We start from the raw sequence: 25,913 nt of genomic DNA, 5'->3' as shown, positions 1-25,913 counted from the left end.
CTGCTTCACTGCTTGGCTACCAGCATGTTCAGTGATTTAGACAAACATCAGAGCCATATAAATGTTAACAGTATGTTTTCCATTCGTTTGAATGTCCAACAACATTCTATTAAACTCACAGCTATGAAGGCTTATTTTCACCACAGTAAAGGGCAAACAAGCCCTTGTGTTTTTGACACAGTTAGACATGTCCACAGTAACCCATCGTTCTCTTGGAAGAACACAGAAGACATGGATTACTTACCTCATTCTCATTAAAAAACCCAATCAGCAGTTATTTTTAATGCCAGGCTATAAAGGTTTATTTCTGCTGGCTTCACACAGCAATCTACACTCCATCTACATCAGCTATTTTAAAATAGGTACACCTGCAAGTGTCTAATCAGCCAAACACATGGAAGCAACTGAGTGCACTTGTATTCATAAGGTTGCTCCATATAACTGTCTGTGTGGGGGAGCCACAGCCCCTGCACCACAGGACATGAAGCAGGCATGCAAGAGATCCAGGCCCTAGACATCTAGAGCCCCCCCAGAGCCCAAGGAGGACCACCACAGGGGCAGTCGCGCCACCCACCTAGAAAAGAGGTGAGGGGAGCCCCGGACAGGGTTGTGGTGCAGAAACCATGGGGAGGTGTGACGACGAGCCTGCAGGCGCCGCTGGCAGCCAGCTATGCCAGAACAAACTGAGCACAGGGCAGAGACCCGAGACCCCTCCACACCCCAGAAGGGGCCCAACCGAGCCAGGGGGGCCAGGCCCCACCAAGCAGCCGCTGGGCGTGAGCCAGTACTTACCCCCACCTGCCGAGGCTGGGTGCTCAAGTATCAGCCACTGGCAGTGTGGTGGTGGGGGGAGATAGGCCCCCACACCAGGAGGGGCCTGAGATGTTCTGACAGAGGTGAGTCTAAGACCCGACCTAACACATAAATGTGCATTCCCAGCCTCATGCACACAAATACAAATACTAAGCACTCACTCAACAGGGAGACACACAGACGTGAACACACCACACACACACACACCTCTACTCTTTACTCCCAGGTCCAGGCACCATCATCCCCAGAGGGACAATCCACCCCAGACCCAGGAGATGGCTCCCTTTACTCTGGAGTGGAGACAAGCAGACCGTTCCCGGTCCTGCAGCAGCAGCAAAGCCCAAGAGCCCAGATCCCGACCAGAAGGCTCCTCCTCCCAGCGCCCCCGATGTCAAACAGAACGGGGGTGTCTGAAGACCCCATACCTCACTCCGCCTGCTCATATCTGGTGTTGATGCGTGCTGTTCTAAGGTGCATTTACAACAGGAGGGGGGCATTGTGCCAGCGACCCTCTGCCAGATACTAGCTAGTGTCAGCACGGCCCCTCCCGAGAACCCTCAATGTCTACATGTATTTAAAACTGAGAGGTGGGCACCGGCACCAGAGGTGACGCTGAATAAACAGACCTCTGGACGCTGTTTAGTGTGCCCACCCCCCAAGACCCTATACACACGTGTGTCATGAGAGTTAAGTAATGTGAGTATCTAAGTTGTGGGATAAAACTGAGGCACAGGTGGCCAGGAGGGGGAAGAGAAGAAAAAAAAAAAAAAAAAAAAAAAAAGACCACCGTAGTGGTAACTGGCCCTCCAGCCTTTTAACTTCAAAGTGGTCCATAGGCCAGGGGGCGGTGTGGGCGTGTGTGGTTGGTGGCTCGGCTGCAGCTGAGTGAGCCACAAACAGAGCCTGTGTGAATAGAATAAAAATCTGAAAGGGAGCATCCTGAGTCGTGTCGGGTCCTTCAGGGTTACAATGATATAACTAGATTTATGAATCTCACTTGTATGACAGTGAACAGGTTTCTCTGGCCTTCATCTTTCCCCCCCAAAAAAAAAAAAAAATTAAAAACAAGACCACACAAAAACAAAAACCTTTGACCAAGAATTATTATTTTTCCTTTATTCAAAATTGCCACCTGGAGTTAAAGTCACTTTCAACTGTAGCTCGACATCCATCAACAAGTAATGGTATTTGATAACCCAAAAGGAGAAAAAAAAAAAAAGAAAAAAAAAAGTATTCTTTAAAAATGCATCAGATATACAAAGAAGACTCTACACAGGACACTAGACAAGAGCAATGCAGCATTTCAACAAGTTAAAACCTCATTTGTGAAACAATGATTTACCCCAACTGAGAGACTGAGGGTGGCGTGTTTTAGTTTTTATTAAAAATTTTAAAGAAAAAAAATTGACCATGTTTTTTGAATGCTAGAGACTATGCCAAACCACAGATAAATGTGAGAACTGAATTTAAGGAGAAAGCTCAAAACCTGACAGGGAGATGGTGTCATCACAGTCAGACTTTCATTACATCAAAACAGGGCAGATTGTTCCATTAGTCTCTTTGGAAGTACAAGATTAAACCCCTGGCAGCCCGTGCAAAGAACTGGTACACGCCACATTCAGAGTAGTTACTGTGTCAGGATTATTTAAAATTGATCTGGATACAGTAAGTATTCAAGTGACTTAAAACGCCTCAGCTCATGATCTGAGGCATAAAGAAAACAGACTTTGGTTTTAGGTATAGCAAAAGAAACATTCTGTTAATTCAAGATTTTGGGAGATGGCTCAAGAGCGAAAATAAGGCTGTGCATGTGTCAAGGACAGCGACTCAGAATAGCCTAGCTCAACCAAGGAAAAACTGCTGGCTTCAAGTTTGTCCAAAATTTTATTTTTCACAGTGGGGGGGGGAAATAAAAAAAAAAATAAAAAAAAAGTTCAAAGCTGTTCCACTCTCCTACAAGACTGTCTCTATATAACAAAGCTCTAAAGTCTTCTTTTAAACTAAGGTTTAATCTTTCTTGATCCAAATCATGGCTAGACATTCTGTTGTAGCGCTGCACTTATCCCAGAAACACTGGTGCCAACCTTTTCATCTCAATCCTGAGTACATTTCCCAAAATTCCCAAGAGGATATTATATTCATAAAAAAAATAAAAATTACGATACCAGTCATTTTCAGCAGCTGCCATTTACAGAGGCAGAACTGAAAGACTGCTGCCCGATATCCAACATCTCCACAAAACTCAGCGTTATGTCATTGTACAAACCGCAACCACATGAAAGCCTCACAGGTTTCACTGCAGTCAACTCTTAAGACAAAGCTCTTTAACAAAAATGTTTAAAAATTAAATGCACACATTTAACAGAAAATATACCTGAAACTGGACAGAAGACTCATCCAGTGCTAAATTAAGAGGCGGGACCAAAAAAAAAAAAAAAAAAAAAAAAAAAAAAAAAAAAGGCACAACAGAAAGGCCCTGAGGTACAGCAACTGTCAAACAGTTTGGCAACACCGATAGGCTAGTTTACAACTTAAGTATGAACTGACCCAACTGAGTGGGCAGGAAAGTCCCCGTGTGACCTGAAAGGAGGTGAATGTGATAATAGCTGGGCAGGAATCTCAGTACTGGCAGGAATGAAGCAGACCTCCCTTCACTGGAGGGACGAGAAACATCGAAAAGGCCTTTAGTTCATATCTGCTACCAAAATGCTCAGTGCTTCTTCACAGTCACTAAACCTTTAACAGATATGAGTCAATATGGTGATACTGTAATTGGCAAGGTTAAAAAATAATAATCAACCCTGTGAGAGCCATGACGGAACAGTCCTTATATTTAGTCTTTTTCTATAAAAGTTTAAAGTATCACATAAATCTAAGGTCAGTTTTTTTCTTGCAACTACTCAACCCAAAAAAAAAAAAAAAAAAAAAAAAAAGGGTTAATGTAAATCTTAGCTCCTGAAATTTAAGCGTTTCCTATAAAATTACAAAGCAAATAATTTGATCTGTCAGTCAGACTAATTTTATTTGCATGTAGTATGATATCGAGCTTCCCTGGACAAGAGTTTAAAAGCAATGCATCCATATACACCTTAGCATTTTGACTTAAGTGATAACCTCTGCAGTGTCTAGCTGTCAGCTTGAAACGTTCAAAAGACTGTTGCTGATAACTGGTCTTAACCAGCCTTTTGGCCACAGTCCTGTTTCCACCAGTCAAAGTAGAGGTTCAAACAGAGTAATAACCAAATAGACAGCATTTGGCTTGTTCAGTTAATGGTGCCAACTAAAGCCAAACTGCATTGTTGGAGAAAAATTTCAGTTTTTACCAAGTTTTTATTGTCCAATATTTTGTTCCACTTCAAGGCACCAAATATCTGGCATTGAGTAGTTCGTAAAATAAGAAAGCAGCATAATAGAGTCCTCTTTAAACCAAGTTGACAACGGTCAGACTATACAAGGTCTTTCAGCTAAAGCTTTCATGGGTCATTGGGGGAACAAAAAACAAATCAAAGAGCGCAGGAGTCAACTATTCTAAATGTTTCCTATATGGGAACGTCAACACCAAAAGCCCTTTAACTTTAGACCCCCACAAATATGAAGCTCTATGCAGTAAAACAGATCGGATAAAGTACTGAGCCAGATTCAAAATCTGAACAGCATCGAATCTTTTCTGTTTTTAGGAGACAATTTGAGGGGGGGGGGGGGGGGGGACCCATCAAGCTCTGTCTCATTTCCACTGCCCAGTAGAACTACAGAACTGTTTGGATCAGTGAAGAATAGCAGCATAAGCAAAAGAAATCAAGTGATATTGTTTACTGGACATGGAGTTACAAATCTATAAACAGGCCAAGGCAGAATTCTTTACACTGTAATAACAGGAGACCTCTAAATCTATCACCATCCCTTTTTGAAACCATTTCCCTTCCTGAATGTGACAAAAACCTCAGACATTTAAAGTCCACAGGGGAAAAAAATAAAATAAAATGGAGGGCATGTTAAAAAATAAAAAATATATTAAAATATTAAAAAAATAATGCTTCACCCCTAAAATTGAAGAGGGGATTGTTTGGCACAGACATGCTGAATCAACTGATGTAAGCAGGAGGGTCCAGGGTCCCATCAAGAGGCTCAGACGATGGCGTTACTGCCGCGGAGGCCCACCCCACGGGCAAACTGCTCCAGCAGGCCGGAGATGGCACCAGAGGGGCTGGGAGCTGAGGATTTGAGGCCGACAGTGGAGCTGTAGGCTGCCAAGAAGGCTTCACGTACTGCCTCCAGACGGGCCTGACGCTCAGAGGGGAAGGAACACCTGGAGAGGACAGAGGAAATAAGCAGGGGGGATAAGATGGAGGTAAAGGTCTGAGAAAATGCATCTCCTGCTGAGACCAGAGAGAAGGCAGATGAGTCAAAGGGAGGACCCAGTGGAAATGCATCTCTCCAATTCTCATTGTCTACTGGGCAGTAAGCCACCTCTACTGAACATTTCAGTGCCCTGGTTCCAAAAACTTTTAAAAAAACAATTTCCTGACAAATCAAAGCTTGTTTGACAGGATAAAAGCACAAACAAACTTTATGATAGTGCCGTATTAGAAGTAGCACTATTCATGTCAATTATGTCAGCACAAATGGCAAGATAATGTGATTGCAGTTTGAAATATGGTCAAACATTAGTTATAACACTAATGTGCCTAACTCATTGAGCCCTTTTATTACATTGATCTTCCATGGCAAACACTACCCCACCTTATCAGCTTTATGCACTGCTACAGCTGCCAGCACTAGACAGTCATTAGGCCCTTCTCTGAACCCTGTTATTGGTCAAAAGAGCTGGTATTCCCCAGTAATGGGACCTCTATGAGACGTCCACCCTCCTCATGGTTCTAATTATGTCAACTTCATATGGACTGACATTTATGCATTTCTCTACCATCACTGATCATGTGATCAAATGTGGTACATTTACTCATATATTCATACAATTAACCTAACAGCCATGAACAAGTCTGAATCGGTGATAAAACGACACCCCACAGGCCCTGGGAGGACACCCCACAGGCCCTGGGAGGACACCCCACAGGCCCTGGGAGGACACCCCACAGGCCCTGGGAGGACACCCCACAGGCCCTGGGAGGACACCCCACAGGCCCTGGGAGGACACCCCACAGGCCCTGGGAGGACACCCCACAGGCCCTGGGAGGACACCCCACCCTGGGGTCCAAACCAGGAACTTTGTTAAGTAACAGTGGTTAGCACGGTCACCTCAAAAACAACATTTGTGACACAGACAATTTACCATGCTGGTAGCACAGGAGTGTGTTAACAGCCAGGAAACACTGTTATAGTCAAGAACAGTAGGGACAGATACACTGAAAAGAAATACAGACTAATGACAAAGATCACTTTGTATGTAGGTTTGCACAACCAATGCTAAAGTAACTGAAACCAGCAAACTCTTACTACACCGTCATACAGCCCAGCACAAACTATGGTTACTGATTTGCTAAAGAGATCCTAAACTGGCACAAAATAAAAATGGTATCACAACTGAAAATTTCACAATAAACTGTGGACCCTGTAATGGCAAACAGATCCAGTGTTGGAATGAAGGAGGAGATACCCGAGCATAAAGCTAGCCGTGGTTTAATTTAAGAAGTCTAAGCTGTTTGTTACTAACTGAGAAAAGGGTGACAGTCTGCTTTTCTGCATCCTTGTCCCACTGGGAAGTGAACCTCTTGTTTAAGACTATGAAACCATGCCATCTACAAATCTCTTACGGGACTGAAACCTGTCTACCAGTGGAGAGGTACTTACATTCGTCCACTGGCTTCATCCTGAAAGCTGAATGGCAGGGGGGAGTCGTAGGCAGCGATAGCAGTAGATGAGTTGGAGGATGAGGCCGAGGCCAAAGGTGGAGGGAAATGGGTATGGTCATGGATGCTGCCACAACCGGAAACTATCTGCCAACTACCATAATCTGTAGAGAGGGAGGAACTTGACCGAGCACAGTCCGCTGCTAACCTGAGAGACAGATAAGAGGGACAAAAGTAAAAGAAAGCCCCCAGAGCTCATCTTGATCAGTAGCATGACTGAAATTTGTGGTGGAGCAATCTCCATTTATGATACCCCGACTCAGTTTCAAGTCTGTATCAGCAAACGAGTTGTATCCTGATAACAAGTGGTGTTAAAAAAACAAAACCATTATATTTGTTCCTATAATGCATCCAAGATGTTTTAGGCTTTGGGTCCACAGTCAGCTGTTAATAGACCTCTCTGCATTGAATCGTACTTGTTATTAATCTCTGGCTCTCTTCCAAAGCATGTCTTTGTCTCGTCTTCCTTCCCTCACCCCAACCCAACCGGTTGTGGCAGACGGCCACCTCTCCCTAAACCTGGCTGCGCTGGAGGTTTCTTCCTGTTAAAAAGGAGTTTTTTGCCAAAGTGCTTGCTCATAGGGAGTCATGATTGTTGGGTTTCTTTCTGCATGCATCATTGTATGGTCTACCTTACATTGGACTTTTTGCAATAGCACCTTTTTCTCAAAACCATAGTGTTGTGCCAGATGTATGACATTAGAATATCGTGTTGTAACTGCTGAATGATATGAAATCTTAAAGCCTTCAAATGGGACTACACTGATTTTGATTTCTAAGGAGACACCACTCCATTCTCCACTTTGTCCTGTTTTGGAGAAGCCAAATACTGCCCGAGTCTCAACACTGGTACCAATGTCTGCATTTCTTACCATATACTTTAAATCTTTTTGTTAAGGACAATCCATGAACACAGTCTCATAAATGTATCCATTTTATTCAAGTACTCTTGCTAGATAAAAGTGATACAAATTAATAAGATGTTGCAAATTTGAATAAGCTGAAACTGTTTAGCACACAGCATTTGTTGCTTTTGGATGCAGCTGCATACTGTCGGAGCGTTGCAAAAATCAGTTATACAATACAATCACTTAAAGCTTAAAAAGTCATGTGTGTTGATGACAGAGTGGAATCCAATTTGTCAAAATCCATTCACAAAGCAGGTCTGTTATGCACTAAACCTTTTTTGGCCTACAACTGCAAAGAGCATGTTATGTAGACCATCTTGTCTTCCTTAGGATGGGAAGTGTTCAGAGGGTTTGTGCCTTTTCCTGTACTTGTACCTGTCACAGGGTTTCTGAGAGTGTTTAAAAAGCAGCAAGTTTAGACTTCTTTTACTGAAGAAAGAAAGTTTCTCTCTGCAGTTGCAGTTTTGTAATAAAGGAAATGAGCAGGTACTATGCAACAAAATCCTCCACATACACTTGCCTAATAACAGCATTTAAGTGACTGAGAACTTCAAGCTATCTGATTTGGAAAATTTCCGAATACGTCAAACGGTGCAGTTGAACTCAAAATAAGGGAAGTGATAGAAACAGAAATGAAAGAAGAATTCAAAGCCGACAAAGAAGCTGATCAGACTTCTAGATAGAGGAAGTGGAACACTCCAAACCAGGCCCTGAACATTTTAACAGGTTCAGATGACAACAGTATAGCAGTGGTTGCACTGTCGTAGCAACTGTATTTCACTGCTCGTAAGTAAAAGCAGAGCTGAGAAGGTGCATCTGGTGATTGTCCAAAGTGTTAAGTGTGTAAAAGTACGCAGTCGAGCAAACTTGAACTGGCGGCTTAAGCTACATTGACTCCCTCACCTTCTCCCTGGAACAGCCAATGGGCTGCTGCCAGTACGAGTGTCGCCATGCTCCGACTGATTGGATGAGGAGCTAGAAGACCGGGCGTCATTTGCTGTGTGGGAGAGGCGGTCGTCCAAAGGGTTCTGTTTATTCCAAACCACCATTGGAGAAGAGGAAGTGTTGCCTTTTCTCCTGAGGGCAGAGAGTAAATCACCATTAGCAACAGCTTGTTATCCGAGGCCAGCGACACCACCACTGCATAAGTTAGATGTTGTATGTGGTATTCCTTAGACAAGGCATCTTTGGCTTGGAACACGTGCGTGTTAGTTCTAAACTAGCAGAGTGTTGGAGCTGTGAGCATTTCCTTAAAATGCAAAGAACTTGTTTGAGATGACACATCAACTTCAGACACTTTAAGGCCTTGGTGGGGGGGGGGGGGGGAACAAAAAAAACCAAAACAAAACAAAACAGACTAGTCCAGCATAGGGTCACAACACAACCATCCAAATTACTCTAGCTTGCATACGATGACTGCAAAATGTTTAATAGAGTAAGTACCTGGAGACTAATGCAAAACACCCTATGAAACAATGACTGGGAGGTGAGCATTTACATAATACTCATGCACCTCTACATAACCAGTCAGATTCCTGAGTGACTCCATTCAACTTGCCCTGCATAGCTGAGGAGGGTCTCAAGCAGACAGAATCAAAAATTGTAATTGTGTGGATATGAAAAGCTTTTACATGCGTTTTGCAGACCTTTTGTTATCCACTGAAGGAGAGTAGATTTGCATTTTCTACGGTATTGTTTTTACTGGACCGTATGTATTATACAACAGTATAAATATTCTAGGAAGCTTGCAATAACTGGAAGAAAAGATCAACCTAAAGACACTTTGAGAAATTAATCCTTGAATTGTGTGAGCATGTGTGGTGCTGACCAGTTGGAGGCTTGGGGCTGACTGGAGGACAGGTCCACAGTGTCATTGGTCAAGCTTGATCCACTAGCAATCTCTTCAGTGATGAGGGAAAAGTCACTGCTCAAACTAGTCACACTGCCACGGTCCCTGGACTCTGAAAGCAAACAGCATTTCATCCAACATGTCACACAGGAGAGCCTGAGTAGCACCAACCAATAAAGGTTTACCCCCCTCCTTCAATGTTCCCAAAGCTCCCGTATTGTCCGCCCCACCCCAGCTAAATATAGTATTTAGATGTATAAAACAAAGACATTTACAGGGGAAGGCTGGAGCAATTCCAAGATTCTGCAGTCACGTCTGCTGCTCAGACAGTGTCGTCCTCAAACACTACAGCAAAGGCCTGAACAAAGCACCATTTGCACCTATGAAACTGACCGAGTCTGACATGAAAAAGCACCCTGATGTGACTACCACATTAAGAGGTTAAGAGTTTCTTCGAGCAAGTTTTGGATTTTAGGCTTGCACTTTTATAAAAGATTAAAGTACCATTTTAAAATCACGGTCTCATTGTTTTGCTTTAGGCACTTAAAGTCTCCTTGCATCAGACCAGAGGCAAGTAGGATGAGCTCCCACTGCAGTCTTTAGCATAGCACCAGAGACTGCTTAATGCTCAATACCTTTCTTTCAAGAGTTTGAGAATTCTTGAATAACACCATTAGTGCCAAATGATTGGCATTTGATGCCACATTTATGATGTCTATATAGATATACAAGCCAAAGCCTGCCTATGTATAGTTGCTGAACAGCGCACCCAACTTCTGATGGTTGTTTTCAGCAGCCATGTGACAAAGCACAAAGTCATTTAAAGACCATAGTGAGACGTGCTGTAACGTATAGATCAGGGGTCCCCAACATCCTGACTCCAGCCCAAATCTGAACCCCAAGAGGGTTTTTTCCCCCCAGACCGCAAAGCATTTTCTCATTTGCCATGTTTTATTCCTGCCGGCTACCGTGGCTGACTTTTGAACAGGCGCGTGGGGCAACTATGTGGGGCAGTGACATTCAGGTCCACACTCCAACCAGCTGGTGGTGATATTGCACCACAAACACAAAGGAAACCCATGCAGGCCCTTCAGTGCGGGTTGCTAAATTCCTAGCTTGGGAGCTCAGGAATGTTGACAGTATAATTATGACTTGGTGCTGCACAGATGAGTAAAAGAAGATGGCTTTGTCATAAATATGTAAAGTGGATGATGAAAATTGGGCATTTAAAGATGAATGGACAAAATTCGCTCACGACTAACGAACATTTGCATCCATGCTTAAGAATTGCATTGACCCCATTTCACCCAAAATTTAAAATGCTAGCTGCAAATGTCCATGCAAATTTCTCCCACTAAAGTGAGAGCCAGCACAGTTTTGCAGGATGTTTTAAGTTACATTGTGTCGAGTTTGTCAAACACATTTTCTGCAGTTTAAAGCACTTCCTGATTTTCCTGAATATTGAGGGGTTTTAATGTTTTTTTAGGTGAATTGTTTGCACCTTAATGTTGTTTATGTGCAACAGATGTTGCAAAGATCGCATAATTTAATCGTTTTTTGTTTAATATTGGTACTTGAACTGGATTGCACTTGTCTGTCCAGGAGATGATTTAATGGGCATAAAGTTAAATGATTAAAACTAATTTCTAAGTACTAAGTTTTAAAAAGAGACTTTCCATTTGATTCAATTTTATATGATGGATTATGCAGAAGAAAAATAGAATTGGGCTGAAAGGCCTGTTGCTTTACCAGTAAACCATATGATTAAAATGTCCTCTTTGCCCAATTCATCCCAAACCATTTCAATTGGATTTCTGCTTAAAGCGATCTGGCCTCCACAATCACTCTCCTTACTATTCCAGAACAAAGCTAAACACTTTACATTTCACTAGATTAAATAACAGATTAGGTATGTCTGAACTTTTGATACTACATATCAGAATACCTTAATAATCCCCAAGGAAATTATGTGGTTACAGTTGCTCCAAGACAAAAGTAACAGACTGAACTAATTAAATAATACAATATATTACAAAGTTTAAAAAAAAAACATAAGAAATGGCTCTAATATACACACAAATAGCTCAATTATTAAATATCCAGAATACTACAGAGGTAAAATAAATATATATATATATATATATATATATATGATTGACATTTTACTCTAAACTGTAAAACTTTGTCATTTACACCCTTTTGCACGTTCTCTACAGTAACTATTGCAGTGTGTACTGTGCATTAGATGGAGGAGTTGTACAGGCAGGAATGATTTCCTGTGTCATTTAGTGGTGCATTTGGGTATTATAATAATATAGGCTCCCAAAATATCTGTAATTAATTAGCTAGATCCATGAAATATCAGTCAAAACTTCTACAGATGAAAGCATGCAAAAGTGACTCACTCAACTGGCAGAGCTCTTCCACAGTGAAATCACCGTCTTTGAAGTGAGAGTTCTTTCTTCTAAAACTTAAAGGTCAGACATTAAAAGACTAGTGAACACCTGATAGTGAATCCACACAGCTGGAATTTGACTAGGTAATGTGGTAAACACACCTCTGCTTTTTAACTGTAGAGAACTTCTCTGAAACAATGTGCTTCAAAAAATTGAAGCAAAAAAAGAAAATCTGAGGAGGAAAGAAGAATGTCTGATGAAACAAACAGAAACCATTAAGACAAAAATAGAAACTGGTAATAGCAAGGGGTACACAAACTGCATGTAGCCGTACACAAACCAAAATTCACTCAACGCATTTAGGTGTTATTCCACATTAAGCTAAATGATTATGTCAAGTGTCATTTTTACTTGCTTTAGAATGAGCTACAACTTCATTTTAAATACAAGTACCTCTTCCCCTTTGGAGAGTCGATCTGGCAGCATGTGACTGAATGGGGAAAAAAAAAGGAATGACTGAAAAGCTTCCATTGCCAAACCTCCTCAGCATAATAATACTATAATATAAAATTATATAATAGTTCTAAACTGACCAGTTCTTTGTCATAGTTAAAGAGGATAAATACAGAATACCAGCAGAGCTGAAATGGATCGGAGACGTTGATGAAGCACATCAACATCTGCACCTGACGGCAGCTTTAAAGGACTTTGATAATTAAACTACAATGCACCATATATTCAACTGATCCAAGTGTGTTTGGGATAAACTCATAGCACCAGATTTAGTTGAATACTTTTAAACAAACTGAACCTGAAAGCTAAACATTTTAGCTTAAAGATCTGAAAATGAGTGACCGAGTTTAAGCTGTTCGGTGAGGGGATCAAAAAAGGCTTAAAATTATCTTAAATGCTGCACGTCGCAAGTTTACCTTCCCATTAATCAGTCACAACTCAAATATGTACTGTAGACAACCAAGGGTCTCTCAAGTCAGGTGGCACTACGAAGTGTCCAAATCACCTCCGACATATTTCTGCTGGCCAAATCAACTTATCTTAACAAGTTGCTGTGAAGTCCTGAAATAACAGATGTAACATTCTTACCCAAAGAGGAACCAGTCGTAAGCGATAGTCAGATACAGAATCTCTGTGGGCTCCAGGCTGGCATGCACTGCACCATCCTGTGAAAGATGGGAATAACTGAGTCGAACAGCAGTCTAGTAGGTTTAGGCTTCAGCAGGTACTGTGTACATGTCTAGTAGAAGTAAAGTGCTCACGTTACTTCTGAATAGACCTCTCAGGAAAAGCACATAGGAGCATGACAGCAGTCTGGTTTAAATGCATGCACTTAACTCATTCACTGCCATTGACGTCTATAGACGTCAATTACGTTTTTCAATGGGAGGGGCTAGAATACATTTTATTTTTTCATATATTTGTAAATAAATTGTTTTGATAAAACAACCTTTCTCAGTGTCATTTCTGTTTTATAGAAGTGAAAAACTATTTTATATGTTAGAGGTGTCACAAAGCAAGAAATATTAGTGTCAAAGGCACTTTTCTGCTTGAAATTTATTTCTCACAAAAAGCTCGTTTTCTCCCTTTTTTTGGTCAAAACAGGCATTTTTGGTGGAACCCACCTCTCTTCTACAGCTGATTACTAAAGAATGGAAAATGGTAGAAACAAGCTTTTTTTTTGGATGAAAGAAGAGTCTGTTCTTCATTTTGGTAGGTTCAGCGTTTATATGATCAACACCGTTTTCTGTGGCTCTTCAAAAATGAGTAAAAATGCTCAAAAACCCTGGCAGTGGGGAGTTACCTGATTTGAAAATGGCTGGCAGTGAATGAGTTAAGTGAAACCATCCACGGTTTAAAAAAAAAAAAAAAAAAAAAAAATTAAAATTATATTGACCATTTGTAACTATATAAAAAGGTAATAATCTGCTACTTTTCCACAATGTTCCTCATGCCATGGATTCATTTCAACTACAGCCTTGTGGACCACCAACTGTAGCTTTGGTGAGCTAAGCCTAAAAGTGCTTGAATCAACTTTGCAGTTCCTGCAGGTACTGGTTACACTGGCTTCACCAATTTTGTCCACATCTCCGAAACAGAACAGATAGTTTAAAAAATAAAAAAAATAAAGTTGGCATTTCTGCCCTTTACAGAGGTGCTGTGTCACATTGGCCAACGTAAAACATGTCAAAGTCATGAGTCTAGAGAAGGAAGCAGAACTGCTCTCTGAACAAGATTCAGAAAGTCACCATGGCCTTAATTTTGCCTGTGCCCTACACAGTATCAGCACACCATGACAGAGCTGACTAGTTGTCCACAGATCAACAGTTGTTTTTTCAGAAGATTGCCATGTGGGTCACATCTTCAGAAGACTTTTTTTGCATAAGTTGGAATTTAAAAATAAAATAAAACAAATTGTGGTGAATACAGCGAGGTCAATTACAGCACAGAAAAACTGACACAAGGAGCAGTGGTGGATTTGTGGCAGACTGATTAAGCTGGGGATTACAAGAGTCTAATGAAGGTCTGAAGGACCCATTGAGGTGTTTGGTGTCATGTGGAGAAACAGAAGGAAATAAAAAGATTTAAAAACCACTCAAGAATAGAAAAGACTTACTGCCCAGAGAGAGAGCCTGAGGAGAGACACGAACAGAGGCGTTCTGTCCCATCCTGATATGCAGTGCACCAGGAGGCCGCTATCATCTGAAATGACAACACCTGAGAGGTCAATGCTGTAAGCACCTTCTGGAAAGCAAGAGTATTATGAATAGGTAGAGTACATAATGCACCACAGAGTACAGAAGTGTTGTGTAACATGAACTCGATAGATGAACTCAACTGGTGTACTGAACTGGAAACAATACTGAATGATTCAAGTGAAGACGACAGCACCGAGACTGAGCAACATACATATTCTGTTTTGCAATGGCACAGACTGAGTGCCAGTATAACAGCTCTGTGATGAACTGCCTTCATGAAGGATGCTGAACCACAGCTTGAAATTTATAGATGTACAGGGAAATGCAGAGAAACTTGTTTATTGCTCTGCATTCTGACAAAGGACAAAACAATAGACAGTAATTGGCATAATAATCCTAGTAGGGACTAGTAAAAGCGTTATACAAATACAGGCCATTTACCATATGTAACTGTATTCTAAATCATACTAAATAAATGGAATTAAAAATAGTACCAATATTTGACGTAGTATAAATGAACAAAAAATAACTAAGGACCTTGGAAAGAAAAGTGTCTGGACTTCTTTAAGATGGTTCTAACTAGAACTGAAGAAGCTTCTCGGATGAAGGTGAAACCTCTTCAAGCAACTTAAAGAAGTCCAGACGCTTTTCTTTCCAAGTTTCCTCAGACTACGATGTCCTGGATGACTGAGAACCTTCACAGACAATAAATAAAGCACTGCCAACTAATGTTTATTTAAGGACTTTTTGGCTATTTGAGATGGCTACACAGACCATTAATTAGGTTAAGGCAGTGTTTCCCAACCACTGTGCCGTGAGAAATGATCAGATGTGCCGTGGAAGATTATCTGGTTACATTCTCTTCCACTAGAGGGCAGTACAACTACCTGCTCCAATTAAATGGGTTGCCAACTGCCAGTAAAACAGAAGACGAAATTACATAATGGCCATGCTGTGAGTGAGACAATATAGCAACAGATAAATATTTGAAAAGAAAAAGTATTCAGTCTGATTTGGGTCCTGGAGAAAATTCTGACCCAGGTGAAGGCCCTAGCATGAGTGGCAAAAAAGGTATACTGGGGACAAACAAGCCAATTCCGTTATGCCTGGTGCACGGGAAAAAAAAAAATAAATAAAAAAAAATCAATATGCTTTTTGTGACATTTGTTTGGAAAATTCACACGGGTTAAGGAACAGTTCTGCTACTGTGGTTATCATGATGAACGCTTTAAGACATCTTAAACTTGAATTAAAACCAATGTTTTGACACAAACTGACCTGAGCATTTTGACATTGTAGTTCCTTAAATATCTACTCAGATTATTCTGTTAGAAGTTGGACATTGAAACAGTGACAGTCTACTCAAAGTCTTCAGCTGTTTGGTGGTGGTTAACCATTAACCAGAGAATTATCCAGAACAGGAAGTGAATTAGCTACAAAACCTTATGCTAAACCTGGTTTCTTATTCAACAGTTGATTCTATATTACATCCCAGATTACCACTCATTCTGACAGAACATAAAATAACTGCCAGGGGAGTTACCAAGGTAGCTAGATAATGGCAGGCTTTCCTTCTACAATGACTTTGACTGTTGCTTTATATTATGATTGAGCTGCCTCCAATCCACAACAAGAAAACACACACCTACCATCACTATTGATGATGTGGAGAAGTAGCTTCAGGTAGTTCTGGGTCTGCTGCACCAGGTCCCATGACTGGACAGTTTTCACAGAGAAACAAACATTAATTGTTTGATAAAAACCTTACTTTGCACTCAGGAAATGATCTTACTGGATTACATCTTAAACTGGAAAGGTCCTTCACACTGTGCGTCAAAACTTGGCCTGTTCCTCCAACCACATTTAACCAAATCGATAGATTAAAACCCAGAAAGAAAATCATTTTCTGCACATTTTGGCATTTAGCTTTACATTCGTGGACTCTAAAACCACATTCTGTGAGGTCAGACACCATTTGACTGTACAGTTTTTATCAGCACGAGTACACCAGCAACCCACAGAGAAACATTACTATAATATTACTATGCGCCAGTTTGTCCATGTTTTGTTTGTCAACCTATTACAGCAAAAGCATCATGGGGAAAAAATAAAATAAAAACTTAGTGACGCTAGTGTACAAGCAGTCAAGTTATGAATAACGAGCCAAGATCTGTGCAAGTTGGACAACAGATGGAGCTATAACACCAGTAATATCAGCACATGACAGTTATGGCAGATAAAGAACTCAGTAAAAGCAGGAAGACAAGAGAATTAACCTGGTACTGAGTCCAGTCAATGTTCAAGTTGTGAGTAAAGCACCTGGGGATTGTCAAAGGAGCGTCCACAAAGTCCTGTCAGAAGATACAAAGAAGAATGCTCAACACAGAGCTGACTTCTGACCAGTGCCTGATCTGTCTGAGCAGATTCTCTACCTGATTCCAGTTAAACACCAGACCCTCTGCTGTGTAATCTCTGTCTTTGTAGTCCTTGAAAAACTCACAACCTGAAAAACAACGGTAAAATGTAATTTGTACGGCGCCAAATCACAACAACAGTTGTGCAAGGTGCTTTATATTGTAAAGTAGACCCTACAACAATACAGAGGAAACCCAACAATCATATGTGCCCCCCCAACAAACTCCTCTGTAAATTAACCCAAAGTCAAGCTATAATGAGAGTATACAAAAATATAAATAAAATGTCCAGTTCCCAAATATTTTCTGCCTGGCAGAAGGTTTTATGGCAAATATGCACTTTATACAAAGCAGAAAAATGAATAATTAAATGCTTAAGATTTGACAAATTTTACTAGCTTAAAGTGCAACATCCCAGAGCTTTAATTTGGGTAGACAGCACAGGTACATGTTATGAAAGAGTAGTAGTAATAAAGTTTTAAGCACAAACACCAAAATGGTAGTTTAATTTATTACTATATTATCAATCGAGGGCTTTGTTCTACAAGTCACAGCTGTTCGTGGACCGCCTCTGTAATTCCACTCATATTCCATTACTGGCTGATAAAGCACACCTAGCTCTGGTGAAAGGGTCCTTACCTGGGTAAGGCACAGAAAGCAAAGTGAAGTCTGCATAGCGTTGGGCCTTGTCTACCTTCTCTGATGACGTCACACTGCAGGGACACAAGGAAACCAAATGAGATTCATTATAAGCAGTCACCCAGAAACATGAAATAAACCCTTTTATTAAAAGCTGTTGTAATGTGATAAACTAGCAGTGCAGCTTCTGCCCTTTCTGAAGCTGACAATATTGTTTAAAATTAATTAAAAAGCTTATTAATGTAGCTATATATCTATATCTCTTATAATACACTGAATGATGCAGCAGTGATTGCGGTGCTCTAGACATAGCTGTTTATAGTAAATTGGGGACACACACACGCTAAACTGAGTAGCCACATCAGAAGCCTCCCTCTAACCCCTCTTCTTCTAGGAAACTGTGACCTAAATGGCACAGAGTGTGAATGAACCAGTACAGTCTGTTCCTTACTTGAGGCCAAACTTAACCTTCTTGTTCTCCACCATTAAGTCGCAGATGTAGCGAACTGACAGGTAACGCAGCAGCTTAATGTCATAACCTCGAACCTTATCGAAGAGATGGGAGTCACCGTTCCTGACGAGGAGAAAAGTGAAGAGATAATGTGAACATGCTATCATGTTCAAAAAAAATGATAGCATAGACAATTTATCTGACACATAGTAACTGTTATTAAATGATCTAAAACACTGGAGAAGGAAAACAAGTCACTTTCCAAAATATAGCAGGGACGGGGGGGGCACATCACAGATGTGTGTACATTTATTAGTTTCTAGACATGAGCATAACCAGTGACCAGGCAGATGGTTAGACCTCAATATTTGAGATATTTTGGCTCCTCATCTAATGAGCAAAAACAAAAAATGATTAAAGTACGACTGACGTTTAACACTTGTTAAAATTCTTGTCATTTCTATTGCACTTTAAAGAAACCCAATTTATAGAGATTGTGAAAACATGCACATAGCATATAAATGTTGGGCATTTGCTGGGTGTAGTTTCTAAATGTACGTGTGTTACAGCATTAAATTATTTTTCAAGTTGTCAACCAATGATTGGATTAAGAAAAAAAATATATAAGATTTAACTTTCAAGACCAAATATCCAGGCTGTAAATTCTGTGGGTTTTTGTTTGTAGTTTTTTTAAAACCCTGTATGATCAGGTCAGTGACAACATCAAACCTACCCTCAGAGCCAAATTCTGACTTTTCTCTTAAAAACAAAAGTCCTATTAGACAGTGTTAAGAATGGATTAATTTGTTTATCACAGATGAGACTTTGACTCCATGAGATTAACACAATTCTTAAATTACAAAATAAATACATTTAAAAAAAATGTCCTGTGTGTACAGCAGGTAAGGTAACCATTACCTGACTACCCTGTCATCCTCTGGAAACTCCTCCGACTCCGTCCATGTGTCATCACTGCCCCCTAAACAAAGATAAATTATAAAAATAGCAGGAAAACATTAGTCGGGTCAATCTCTCCACATACAGGCTTGGAAATATTAATTGTTGCAGACTTTGCATAAGTGCAGCATCAGATAAAACATTGTTCCAATAAAAGGGGAAAGTTAACACCTTAATGGAAGTGGGAAATCATTCAGCCATCTTATTCCACTCATCCATTTAAGAGTTATGGGAGGGCTGGAACCTACCCCACCTCATGTGTGAGGTGAGGTACACCCTAGACAGGTTGTGAGTATAGCAGGGCTAACAGAGACAACCACTCAAGCTCACATTCACCTCGTAGTATCATCACTGAACCTAACGCACATCTTTGGAGTACTCAAGCAGAACCCACATCAAAGGGAGACACTTCCACAGAGAAAGGCCCAACCAGTATGCAGACTTGAAACTAGGACCCTGCTCCACCCACTAGTCCTAAAATGGGGTGTAAACAGTGAATGCACTCTTAAGAGTTGTGTAGTCAAATACAAAGAAATTTGCATGTGTGAGCCTAGAAGTTTTCACTCCATTAACAGCAAGTGTCTTCCTAAAAGTCAATCCCAAGTCTCTGGAGAATTTTCTGAAAGCTTCTGTAATGCAGAAGTAATCTTTGCACTTAGTTCATAGAGTCTCAGTGTGTGCAGCAATGCAGAAATGGCACCATTTGTCAGAATGCCAGGAAGTACAGCTACTGTACCACAGCAGTGAACTTTGCAGCCTGAGAAATGCTAAGTGATCTTAATATTCGGTGCAGTTCCACCCCCCACACGTTCCCCTCAACTGATGTTAAAAGGGAACTAAAACAGAAACAACTGTAGTCATCCCTGATGAGCTGGTGATTTTCAGTGGAGGCAACCTTTCAGTCAAAACAAAGGCTCAGAAAGAAAAGGGCTGCAGCTACTCACAGGTCAGAATCTAAACTGAAACTTATCATGAAAATAAGTCAGCCACAACTTCACGTTTATACTAACTTTAAGCCATTTGCAGGTGTGTGTGCTTTTACCTGAGAAAATGTAGTTGTAGCCTGTGCGTCCATACAGCTCCCCCCAGCCTGCCAGTGTGGATGATCGGCATATATGCTAAAATATGGCAAGCAAAGAATACAACATTTTATATTTCAGTCATTGTCAAATTTAAACATTCAGAAAACTGAAAATTTTGAACTTTCAGCTACTTTACTTCTTAAAGGAGGAAAATGCTCCACAAAGTCAGTCAGACCAAAATTATGGCCTCGCAAAATAGCACGGACAGTTAGCATTAGTACCCTAGAATCATTGTACCTCAGCGCCTCGTGCCTTAACACAGATGTAACATTAGCTGGTGCTGGCACTACGTAATCTTTAGAGTGTTACAGGTTCACTGCACCCACACAGATCTAATAAACTTAAGTTTGATGCATGCAGGCTGAATTGGGTCCGAGATGCTCTGGCCCTTGTTCATCTTCTACTCGTTCCCACGTTCCCTTTGGTTCCTCACAACAACACGAGAAGGATACATAATTCAAACGAGCTTCTGCTTCCAACTCAGCTTAATTTTTTTCTTTGTTAGCACTGTACACATTTTACCCGCATGTTTAACCTCAAACTATTCAGGTTGGGTTTGTTTTGAGTACTTTTTTTTCCCCTGCTTCACAAGAGTCAGTGTTAAGGAGCAACCACAGCATGAGGAGGTCACACCTTTGACATCAGAATTTTGTCACATGGAGGAAAAAGAACAGTTGTATGTAACCAAGACCAATATAGATACCTTGCCATTGTAGAGGATGACTGGACAGACGAACCTCCCTCTACAGCGAGCCATCTTACTCCGGTTCACTAGGTCCTGCAGCTTAGAGATCTGCACCGTGCTCTCAAACCTGTACACACAAACCACCACATGCTCTGCACATCAACTACACAACACAATCCAGCAGTTAACAAATTTCTGCTCCAAATGAAACCAGCCTCATTTATGCAAATTTACAATAAAGAAATCTTAAAAGCTTTTACGCTCATATTGCCGATCTTCCCCCAGCTTCAAAAACTAAAATAACTGCAACCACTACAGCAGAAATGAAATTGACAGTTACAGCTTTTTTAAAAACTCTTTTCTTAGAAAAACTTTAGCACACTGACACATGAAAGCCCTCAGCATTTTCATACATTGCTCTGGTTTGACTGTTTTAACTATACATCCTGCCACCTGACTAAATCACTGGACTGGTCCATTTTGAAAGTTTAAACTAATAAAAATCGCTAGTAGTGGCAGGAAAGCAACACTGCACTGCTGAAGGAGCTTCTTTAAACACTTCCGCTACAAATTTAGTTTGTTTTTAAAAAGCCACCAATATTTTGCCCACACTTAACCTTATGTAAGTGCAGTCACAGAAACACCTAAGGATTACCTAAAGTAAAGGGATCAAACGTGATAAAGCGGCCAGAGGTCAGTCAACGATTAGAGTCAATACCTGATACTTAACAGATGACTCAGCATACTTTTACCCCATAATGCAAACATTTATTACAGATGCAAGCTGCAATATTGGTATTAACTTTGTATCCAACTTTAGATCATTGCAACATTTTTGCAACATGCTTGAAACCCTGTGCAACTCTGGATAATCTTAAACATTCATTTTAGTGATAAACACAATTTCCCAGTTTTCCTGATTCTCACTTTTGTCTCCACTAAAATCCATTTACATAAATACATTTTGTAACCATGTTTCTTGCATCGTACTCAGTAGTTAATATGCACAGTCCATTGCCCTTTTCAATTTAACGTGCAGCTTAAACATTTGTGAGAAAGTGCATTTTGTTTTTAACTGACACTTAAAAACTGGAAACATGGCTGCACATGAATACATTCAAAAGGAATATTTAAGTCTTAAACAAAACACTCCAAAAAGCTATTTTTGCTTCATCATTACAGGTAACTGTGCAAAGATTAAGAGTCTAACCTAGAAAGAATCAGAAAAGTTTCTGATGTAAAGTCTGCCAGCATTTTGGCCTCATACATGTTTGCTACTTTAGATTACTAAATGACTTAACATTTCTAATTGTCAACTGATAAGTTGCTTCTATACTCCCCTGGGTGCAGTTATACATGTGGTTGCATGCATTAACTGCAATCAGGTTTTTGTGTTCCACAATTTTTCAGCTGACATGAACTTTGGAATCACTTTAACTGAAAGAAAATTTCTTCTTCAATGTATGAGTTTCAATTGTGTAAAACTAATTGACAAGATATAAAGATCTTGCTGTGCATATGAAGGATTTTGCTGCTATCTATTTCTAGCACTCTACTGGAAATTTGTCACGCTACATGAATCAGCAATGAGAAAGAGGGCCTTTTTGAATCACTGCTATAATGTGACTGACTCCATGTGACACAACAGTCACTTTACCCCTCTGCCTCCTTTATGTGTTCAGAGGGGCTGCAGACGGAGGATGATCTTTGGTCCCCACACCATAATAAGGTGTGCATGGAAGAAGAGGCACACAAACAAACAAGTGGGTAATTTGTAACTAGGCTGAACTTTGTATCAGGGGAAAAAGGATGGGATGACTGAGCAGTGGAGATATACCTGTCTTTCTCCACATCTAGGCATTCATACTCCAGGAAAACTATCTGTCGGGGGTAGTGTCCACACACTTCTCCGTTGGTGTTCTGGATGATGCTGTACTTGTAATCTCTGGCAAACAGCTGCAGACAGCGTGTCTCTATGGCCTCCACCTGAAGGAGATAAACATATTAATAGTCCTTAATGGTTCCTTTAGATAATACTATAGTCCAAAAGGCTCATGGGGAGAGACAATAAGATCCCATTGTTTTGGTATGGCAGATTCTAGCCACACAGTCCAAATGCATACCCATAGATTGCATTATTAGACACTGAGCAGTCAAACTGCTAGCCAGATGTCTAAACATTGTCCACACAATCATCAGAGTCTAGCTTGAGCAATACAACTTAAAAAAAAAAAAGCATGCATGCAAGTTACGTACTACTTTTTGGATATTCTTTTGCAGAGTTGAGCATGTCTTCAGTGCAACTCATCATTTAAATTGATTGATTTAATACAAACACCATTTGGCGCATCCTTAGCAAAAGTAGTAACTTATCATGAAGCTAAAGTAGAGAGAAAAGAGAAGTACCTGCGGAGTGACTTCCTTTGCCCTGTACTGCGTCTTGGAAAACAGGTCTATCAAATCCGTTATTTCTTCACTCTTTCTGACCAACAGCCCGGGAGCCGGGAAGCTGCCGGCCGTGGGGAGGTGGATGTCCGTCATAGTGCCTCGACCCGCTGCGGTGGCTTCGAGCCGCACTCGACCTCCTTCAAACACCGCTGAGCCTTGTCCTCTGGGACGGGGAGACCGACCAGGCCATCCCTTCCCAGCCAGCTTTTTCCTGACTGCCCGCTTGAGGGAGCCGGAGCCGGGGAGTCTTCTTGAATTCAGGGCACCAGCGAACCGTTCCACTCTCCAAACACAGCCTGTTAGCCAGCCCGTAAAGCCGGTCACTCAAACCACAGCTGCTGCCGCTGCAGGCTACAGAGGTTAGCAAGACTAGCTAACAGGCTAGCTCAGGTCCCCAGGCGTAGCCTATCGTTCGTCTTTTCCACCAAATCAAAGCCCTGGTAAATTCATTCAACATAAATAAACAGCCGTTTTATTTTCTGACATAGGGTAAACTTTCGTTCGTCTCTCAGCACCAATAAAGTAAAACTCCCCGTCACCTGGAGTCAGGAAATCTCCAGGATCCTTCCCGGCCTACTCACGTTTCCTCAGTGCCATGTCTTCCTGTCTCCTTAGAAACCACGACCATAAACTGTTAAATGTATACAGTAAACTGTCCTGTCGCTGTAAGGTAGCAAAATAGAAGTGGATAACAGCCTCAGCAATACCGAGTGGTGTCGCAAGCTGTGCAACAGATACCGAAGTAAAACAGCCGATAAACAGGAAGCAGGTTTAACCATGTGACAGCCATCACCCCCTTTAAATGGTGGTGCCTGATTGGATCAGCTGGAAGGACTCGCTACTACTTTACTACGGCTGGGTAAACAATCTGATCACAGTATTTGAGCGGAAATAAAGACCGAGTTAAAAATTAAAGTAAAAAAACCCGATGATTTTACTAACCTTAACTTTACTTACCTTTCTAATTATCCTAGCAGACCACTTTCATATGAGAAACTATATTGGAGAAATTATAGAGCTCGGTCTATGCATACAGAAAAAATGAGCTGAGGTTTGTTTGTTTGTTTTTTGCTTTTGTTTTGTAAAATTTTAATTTTTTGCTTCCCAAAGTGCAGAATATAGGGGTGGAAAACGAAAATACATTTATTTGCGTCCCTACAATAACTCAATTAGCGAGCGCTTAATTGGAGTAGAAACTAAACATTCAACCTTTTCTTCAGTAATCATGAAGTCTTATTTAAAGAGTTCAGTTAAAGAGTTCCCTCTTTAATTGACACTCCAAATTCATCAGTGCTGACATTATCAAACATTACGAGGTAACACAATGTGGTTCTGTTACAGAAGAGGAAGAGTTACTGAAAATAGGCACTAAAGTCCCTTATATATAGCTTCAATCTATCATTCATTATTTGGTTACAACATTTTAATCAAATTCACTATATTATCTGGAGTGATAGCTGGGGGATTAGGCTCAGCTGAAACAAACAAATGGGGGGGAATGCATTAAACTTACTACCGTAACAAGATTCTGCTGATATTTGCTGATAAATTCGAACACTTCTTGTTTAAATATGGTCACTTATTGCATCAAATTACAACAAATTGACATGAAACGTGGTCTTCAATGAAAATACAACTGGCACTTTTGTTTGATAAAAAAAGTGGATCACATATTGTTGCAGTGATTAGTACTCTTGTCTCACAACAAGAAGGTTGCAAAGACGTGCATGATCTGTTAACTGGTGACTGGCAGTAGGTGTGGATGTGAGAGTGAATGGTTGTGTGTGTTGGCTCTGTCATAGACTGGACAATGTTAACAAGGGGGGGGGGCTTTTATTTTGAAGGGCTTTATATTTTGATATTATCGAGCAGGTCATGTGCTGTCTGTTTGTACTTTGTTCCATCTGAAACTGCAGTCTACTTTAACCCTTATTCAAAGCTTCCAGTACACAACATAAAAAATCCTTGGCAAATTTTCCAGTGCCTGATGCATAACATGGTGTTGTCAGTAAACAAAAGGTCCTGAATGATGTGGATAACATTTTTAGAAAAAGATTTTTCCCTCCAGTGTGACTAGTGCAGGTCCGTGTCTACAGAAACACTGCCAGCAGCGAGCATTCATTATAGATAACAAATAACAAACTAGACAGGTGTCTAGCTATGTGGAGTAATAAACTTCAGCCCATATAACTTAGACAGATTTCTGACTCCACTTAGATTTTTGCTGTCTTTTTCTAAATCGTTTTTTTAGCTGCACTGTGCTTGATGATGTACCGAGTATGTAAATCTGTTTTGCTTTGTTTACATGATCTCTGTAAATATAATGTAATTTTTTAGTCTTACTGACTAAAGCATTTTTTGCTGCAAGTGACATTTTAACTATATTTTCATACAATGTTTTATTCACCAAGCACGTTATCTACCGCCAATCGATGGTCAACTTAGAATTACCAGGTAACCTAACATGCATTTCTTTGGAATGGAGTAACTGGAGGACACCCATGCAGGCACAGGGAAAACATGACAGGGAAAGGCCCTGTAACGTGTGTGTGTGTGTGTGTGTGTGTGTGTGTGTGTGTGTGTGTGTGTGTGTGTGTGTGTGTGTGTGTGTGTGTGTGTGTGTGTGTGTGTGTGTGTGTGTGTGTGTCCTTTAATGTCCACTTGAGCTAGCTGCCAAAGCAAGTTAATTCCAA

At 40.7% G+C, this 25,913-nt stretch overlaps 1 protein-coding gene across 3 annotated transcripts; it reads right to left on the bottom strand.

Moving 5' to 3' along the window:
* Nucleotides 1-1,902: 1,902 nt before the first annotated feature.
* On the bottom strand, nt 1,903-24,069 carry mtmr14 (myotubularin related protein 14). 3 transcript variants are annotated; one of them, XM_004559833.6, is made up of 20 exons: nt 23,760-24,045; nt 23,179-23,657; nt 22,610-22,758; nt 20,791-20,899; nt 20,048-20,123; nt 18,967-19,027; nt 18,049-18,171; nt 17,598-17,671; nt 16,977-17,047; nt 16,821-16,895; nt 16,194-16,260; nt 14,463-14,548; nt 12,935-13,011; nt 12,287-12,323; nt 11,995-12,065; nt 11,843-11,907; nt 9,417-9,549; nt 8,492-8,665; nt 6,622-6,828; nt 1,903-5,119 (listed from the first exon to the last, which is right to left on the bottom strand). In XM_004559833.6, exons 2-20 carry the CDS (start codon nt 23,311-23,313, stop codon nt 4,939-4,941), a joined length of 1,971 nt encoding a protein of 656 aa, XP_004559890.2. In that variant the 5' UTR covers nt 23,314-23,657; nt 23,760-24,045; the 3' UTR covers nt 1,903-4,938. The 3 variants fall into 3 exon arrangements, with proteins under 3 accessions (XP_004559890.2, XP_004559891.2, XP_004559893.2); XM_004559834.6 differs by having other exon boundaries at nt 23,802-24,045; XM_004559836.6 differs by lacking the exon at nt 6,622-6,828 and having other exon boundaries at nt 23,179-24,069.
* Between the last annotated feature and the right edge of the window lie 1,844 nt (nt 24,070-25,913).

This window comes from Maylandia zebra, linkage group LG5 (assembly GCF_041146795.1).
Source record: "Maylandia zebra isolate NMK-2024a linkage group LG5, Mzebra_GT3a, whole genome shotgun sequence".
NCBI classification, from domain to species: domain Eukaryota; kingdom Metazoa; phylum Chordata; class Actinopteri; order Cichliformes; family Cichlidae; genus Maylandia; species Maylandia zebra.
The sequence above is the reverse complement of the archived record's forward strand: the minus strand, read 5'-3'. Positions and strand labels throughout refer to the sequence as shown.

Excerpts from the sequence above, each read along its gene's own strand:
- mtmr14 (XM_004559833.6), bottom strand. The coding sequence starts at position 23,313 with ATGACGGACATCCACCTCCCCACGGCCGGCAGCTTCCCGGCTCCCGGG. Across the intron at positions 18,172-18,966 it reads GAGGATGACAGGGTAGTCAG|GAACGGTGACTCCCATCTCT; the intron begins GTAATGGTTACC and ends TCTCCTCGTCAG. Across the intron at positions 17,672-18,048 it reads AAGGTTAAGTTTGGCCTCAA|TGTGACGTCATCAGAGAAGG; the intron begins GTAAGGAACAGA and ends GTGTCCCTGCAG.